At 49.1% G+C, this 6,144-nt stretch overlaps 1 protein-coding gene; it reads right to left on the reverse strand.

The window, feature by feature from the left end:
- Window positions 1–744: 744 nt before the first annotated feature.
- GSTUM_00010016001 (uncharacterized protein) lies at window positions 745–5,913 on the reverse strand. XM_002841013.2 has 6 exons: window positions 5,836–5,913; window positions 5,619–5,764; window positions 4,724–5,563; window positions 2,576–4,696; window positions 1,143–2,519; window positions 745–1,081 (listed from the first exon to the last, which is right to left on the reverse strand). The coding sequence occupies exons 1-6, from the start codon at window positions 5,870–5,872 to the stop codon at window positions 1,049–1,051; spliced, it is 4,554 nt and encodes a 1,517-aa protein (XP_002841059.1). The 5' UTR covers window positions 5,873–5,913; the 3' UTR covers window positions 745–1,048.
- Window positions 5,914–6,144: the final 231 nt, after the last annotated feature.

Here is a 6,144-nt window from a genome sequence, read left to right on the forward strand (position 1 = left end):
TTTCGGATGGCGGTCCAAGAACCCCTCCTCCACGCTACAGAGCGAATCAGGCAGGCACCAAAATATCTCCCATTGGACACAAGCCCATCCTGCAACCCGGTCCTCTGGCTCTTGAGTCTCTCTTCGCGGGTGGTGCACGTGCTGAGGAGGGCCGAGCTCTAGGTATCTTGCAAAGCTTGATCGGTTCTTGAAAGCTTAAACCACTATGCCAGCTAGGAATTTCACACAATATTACTATGGGAACGCAAATACTCATCCTGCTGACAGGTGGATTTGGATCTTTTGGTCTGGGTTTAAGCACGACGGCTTACGTTTTTGTTCGCTGGTTATATTATATGAGCAGATACGTTCTCGAGAGAAGAGAAGTTATAGATACGGATCGCTGGCTCGTAGTAAGTTAGTAGGATCCCTGTGTGCTTTGGGGAACGACCCACAGTGGGGATATCAGTGATGAAGAAAGGTGAATTTGGCCGAGAGTAGGACAGGATTTGGGTGGTATCCGCACGTTGGTAAGTGTATAAGATAGGATAGTTACAATGCTCCTGACTTATAGTATCAGAACTCCGTTCGGGGGATTATGCCCGCTTTAAAGTCGGGCGTCACGAGTCATACAACCACCAGCAGACTACTCACCACTAGCAGACTATTCTAGCTTGCCAAAACCACGAATCAAACTTCATGCACAGTACTCTAATTCCGTCACTCCAAAATACCCACTCGCTTCTTTAGGACATGCACAAATTGTTATTTTGATATCACACCTCACGTTATTCACTAAAGATTGTAAGCTCCCTTCACTTTAATCCGTAGCAAAAGCGCGAGAAAGAAGGGTGGTAATGAGCCAAAAACAAAAACAATAATCTACCCGAAACTATAATAATTATTACAGCACAAAAGATGCGAGAGAAAAGATACAAAAAAGAGAAAAAAGAAACCAAAACTACAAGTTCAACCCACCTATGCCCCCCCCCCCGCATGCTCCATCAATGATATATCGTAATAAATTCATTTCCACCCTAACGCTTTTTTAATTTTTGCTTTGCAACGTCTACTCTTCATCTTCAGCATCTTCCTCCGCAACCTATTTGTTTGTGAGCGCTAGGTTTTGAAACGTAGGAAAAAGGTGGGGGGGTAACACATACATCATCGTGGAAAGTCTTCCCCTCAGTGGTTGGCTTGATCATGCCAATCCTAATGCAAAAGTCTCCAAACCGTTCCCCATCCTGGCGTTCGAGGGCATACCTCTTGAACAATGGTTTCAAGATCTCAAGGATTTCTTCCTCCTTGATGGAGCTACGGTATAGCTTGTTCAGACGTTGTCCATGGTATCCACCACCGAGGTACATATTATACGCGCCATAGGCTTTTCCAACGAACGCTACCTCTGCTAACCATGGGCGCGCGCATCCATTCGGGCATCCAGTCATGCGCATTACGATGCTATCATGATGCAAACCACTTTCTTCCAAGATGCCTTCGAGTTTGGAGATCAAGACAGGTAAATATCGTTCTGACTCTGCCATCGCAAGACCACAAGTCGGGAACGCGACGCACGCGCTTGAGGATAGGCGGAGTCCGGAGAATTGGATGTTGTCGAGCTTGTGCTTTGCCATGAGATCCCTCATGTTCTCGAGATCGGCGTCTTCAACGCCGCTGAGGATTAGGTGCTGATTACCGGTGAGGCGGAACTCGCCCTTGTGCACCTTTGCGATCTCGCGGAGTCCAGTTTTCATTGGGAACTCGGGGGTGTCCTCGATACGACCATTTTCAATGAAGAAGGTGAAGTGGTTCCTACCGTTTTCGTCCTTTTGCCAACCAAAGGTGTCAATGTTGCTGTCGAACTTGAATGGACGAGATTTTTCCAGTTTCCAGGTTAGGAGATCCTCGACTTTGCTCTTGAATACTTCGACACCCATGTCGTCGATGGTGTACTTTAGCCTGGCGTGCTTGCGGTTTTTACGGTCTCCGTTGTCGCGCTGGACGAGCATAATCTTCTCGCAGACAAAACGGATTTTGTCGAGTGGTGCGTATCCGAGCATACTTCCAGTTCGGGGGTATGTCTTCTTGTTATTATGTGTAACACCCATACCACCTCCAGCTAGAACGTTGAACCCGGAGAGCTTTCCATCTTCACCCTTAATAGCAATCAACCCAATATCGTGAGCATAGACGTCAGTATCGTTATGAGGAGGGATGGCGATAGTGATTTTGAACTTTCTAGGAAGATAGGTGGGCCCATACAACGGCTCGTGGTCAACAACAGCATCGCCAGCAACTTGAACCTTCTTGTCATCGTCATCTGTTAACCAGATTTCGTGATAGGCCGTAGTGGATGGGAGAAGGTGGTTGCTGATGAGGATTGCCGCCTCGTGGGCCTGTGCATGGAACGCAGAGTGTTGGGGCAGACTGCTGCACATGACGTTTCGGTTTACATCTCCGCAAGCCGCAATAGTAGTCATGAGCGCCTTGTTAATGGCTTGCATGGTAGATTTTAACTTCCGTTTGATGACACCGTGGAACTTTTTACCGTTAGTATTCATGAATCGTAACAATGAGTGATGTGTGGGAAGCATACCTGGAAGGTTTGTCGGGTGGTCAACTTCATGGTCCGGTTTCCGAATTCATTGCTGATATCGTCCATTTTTATCCATTGCTCCGGAGTAGCAACACCAGAAGCCAATCGGCATCTGATCATGAAGGAGTATGAGGGCTCAAGTCCTTGGGCCTTGCGCTCGTCTCTTAGATCTCTGTCATCTTGCATGTAGGTTCCGTGGAATTTGGTGAGTTGCTGGTCACTAGCAGATATCGCACCAGTGCTCTCATCCTTTAATCCCTCGGCAATAGTACCACGAAGGAAGTTGGAGGCGATCTTTATATCCTCGTTAGTAATTGGAGGAGGTTCATCGGGAAGCCCGTCAACATTATCCACACCAAGGGCTTTCCATAACTTGGGCTCCCACTCCGAATAGGCTGTCTGGTAGCCGTCTGGATCTTGATCGTCTCCGAGGCCCGTGTTTGCCAGCTTCTTTCCGCCCAGGTCGGCAAGTCTTTTGTCAAGATCCTTCCCAGGCTTGTTGTAGTAGTGCTTGTCCTCCTTGCGAGGCCAGTAGTGACTGTCGCCGAGAGCAAAAACGGTATAATTGACGGTTGCTAAATCTAAATCGGTCGAATTCTTGACTGTCTCCCAGAAGTTTCGTCCGTTCTGGGGGAATTCTCCTTGGCCCGCAGTGGATGTAATGAGAACGAGATTTTCCTCCGTCGACAGATCTTCGATTGGGTAATCCTCCATCGCCAAAACCAAAGTCTTTAATCCCCGAGCCTTTCCCCGCCTCCCGAGCCTTTGAGCAAGGCCCTCGGCATTTCCACCATCGGATGCGAAAAGAATTGTCAATGGGGGCCCAGAAAGTCCCTCCAAGAGCTTGTTAAACGCATCCTTCGCCTTTCGTTTCTGTTGTTGTCGGACCTCGGTACCGTAAGAACCAGAAAGATTCGCCGCAAACTGGGGATTTCTCTTAACCAGCTGAGAGAGGTGGTTCTCTCTCTTAAGGAACTCCTGCAACTCTTGCTTCAACCTCTCAGAATCAAGGCTAAAGTTCTTCTCGCCCTCCTCCTCTCCTCTGGGGTTCCAGCGATACAACGGCCAGTATCCGATATCAACAGCCTTTTTAGTCTCTTGCAGAACAGTGAGAGGTGAATCATCCTCTTTGTTGTATGGGAGGTATGCAACCACAACGGATGGTCCGTCAAACTTATCCGCCTCAAGCATGGCGTGTAGCACTTGCGTGTAGGAGCTGTAAACGGCGACCGAAGCAACAAACGCATTCCCAAAGTTCATGGCATAAAGCCCGACATCTTTCTTTCTTCGTGAAGCATTGGCCACAGCGTGCTCTGAGTATGGCTGGGAATCAATAACAAGCATGTTGATATTCTTTCCCGAAGCGATAACGTGGTGAACGCCCGAGTTTCCAAGATCATATGACCAAGCATCAGATCCAATAAGCCAATGTGACTCCTTGTAGAAAAGGGCCTTGTCAGAGAGCAAATCGTACGCGGCGGGGGATCCATCGACCGACAATCGCATGATAATCCCAGGCACTAGTGCGGCACTTTTTGCCTCGTCGTCTGCAACGATAAGCCATCTGGAGAGCCACTCGGCAGGGATGCGAGTAGTGAAGTCATTTGATTTCGCCAGTTTCTCAACCTTCTCGATAAAAGCCTGGCGCCTCTCCATCCGTGCTAGCAGGGAGCCATACCCATATTCAGGGCTTGCAGTAATGGTGGGGGAGATGCCGGCATTGGATTTATCGAGGGAATTGGCGATATGCAATCGCTTTCCGAACAATTGGTCGAGAATCTTCATATACGCTGCCTCAACAGCCGGTTGGCTGATCTTGTGCCCAGCATTAGTCGGAACGTCTTCCAACCCAACAGAGAGGTTCTGCACAGGCGACCTAAACTTCAAATTCTGGACAACTCCACGCATAGCCTGCCTTGGAGTATCGGGAGTGATGAACCCCAGTTGTCGTCCAATGACGACTGGTGCACCTTTGACGGCTGCGCCAGTGCGTAGACAAGTGAGTAGGTCCAAGAACAAAGGGCCCCACTTGGTAGTCTTGTTCATTATCTGTTCGAGAACGGCAATCTTACTGATGCTATTGGGAACGATCTCGGCCAATTTTGCACCAAACCAAGGGCGCTAGAGTCTAGCGGTAATCACACCAACTCTCGAGTAATCATCTCCCGCAGTCCTCGTGATTGTAGAGCGGAATAAACCAGTTGTAGACCCGAAGACGAAGAGTGCGACATCGGCATTGCGAGGTCCGGTGTACTCGAAAACACTGTAAGAACGGCCGGTGACCTGCTTGATGACCTCGAAGATGGTAGAAGAGTGCTTGTAGATGTCGTCGGAGGAGATTGGGCGGCTCTCAATTGCGTCGTGCAAAGAGCTGATAGAGGTGAGTGATGGACGGGTACTGTTCTCATCCGCTGTGCTGGTGCCATTGCTAGAGGGTTCAATTCCTGATGCTTCACTTGCGGGAGTAACAAGTCCACTTGTGTGACCGTTCGTTCCCACCGCAACCGATGCAGCCGAGTTGCTGGTCTGTGCTACTACACCGTCATCCGCATAGAGGCTTGTTGAGGCAATCTTGCCAGATTGATACGTTCTCGCAGCAGCCCGATCAAGCGCCCGACCTAAGAGCAGGGCATCCTCATTTGAAATCTCCGAATCATCGGATGAAGAAGCAAAGAAGTGCACGACGGCTTTCCCAGTCTTGACAGCTAACCCGTGGGCTGCGATGGTCATATCCTGCGCTTCCTGTGTAGACTCAGACTGTAGCAGGATTAGACCGGTTTGTCGGATAGAGGTGATCTCTGAGTAATCTGGGAACTCTGATGGCTGCAGCGAGACATGAATTACGACGGGATAATTGATTATCTTGTATAGGTGGGGTATCGAAGGGAGCAAGATGCTCGAAGTCGCTGTCACAGATACGAGCTTTCCCGAACGCATCGGTTGGAAAGCTGAGAGTAATGGGTCGGCATTTTGACGAACGGTTTGAATCTGACCAGAAATGAATCATTATTTGCGACGCTACCCAGGCTACGCGCAGACATACCTCAGGGACACCATTTGACGCGGTGAGGACGCCTTTAACTCCACTCGACAACAATTCCTCCAACTTCGCACTGAACGCTGAGGCATTGCTTAGAGAAGGCTGTACGGAAATAACCACATCGCTGGATAAGTATGCGATTCTCGCAACTGCTGCCCCCGTTAATAGACATGTTTCAAAAAGACTGTCAAGGGACACAATTAGAAGGGGGGTTAAGTACCGGCTTCCTCAGGAGTCTTGACAGAACCGACCACCATTCTTGCTGCTCGACAGCGAAGGCTGAAGTATCCAACAGGAGTGAGCGGCAGAAAAGGGGTTGATCCTCAGAAATTTTTTAAATAATCTCTTCCTTTTCCACCGATTCCTCCAAGAATCTTTATTTTCGTGCCACCTTGAAATCGGGTTGTAAATGATTTATTTGGTGGTCTTATGATTGGAGGGGAGGGTGTGCCAAGCTATGGCGTGATGGGAACAAATTTGCTAGCAACCCCACCACCGAAGGTTATCCGAAATATCCCCACCCCGTTTA

The sequence above is a fragment of the Tuber melanosporum genome (assembly GCF_000151645.1).
Source record: "Tuber melanosporum whole genome shotgun sequence assembly, scaffold_65, strain Mel28".
Classification (NCBI taxonomy): Eukaryota; Fungi; Ascomycota; class Pezizomycetes; order Pezizales; family Tuberaceae; genus Tuber; species Tuber melanosporum.

What these genes read in the sequence shown, in the direction of transcription:
- GSTUM_00010016001 (XM_002841013.2), bottom strand. Translation starts at nt 5,872, where the DNA reads ATGGTGGTCGGTTCTGTCAAGACTCCTGAGGAAGCCG. An exon ending in CGGGAGATGATTACTCGAGA is followed by an intron (nt 4,697 to 4,723) that starts GTTGGTGTGATT and finishes GCTAGACTCTAG; the next exon opens with CGCCCTTGGTTTGGTGCAAA. An exon ending in CCACCCGACAAACCTTCCAG is followed by an intron (nt 2,520 to 2,575) that starts GTATGCTTCCCA and finishes AACGGTAAAAAG; the next exon opens with TTCCACGGTGTCATCAAACG.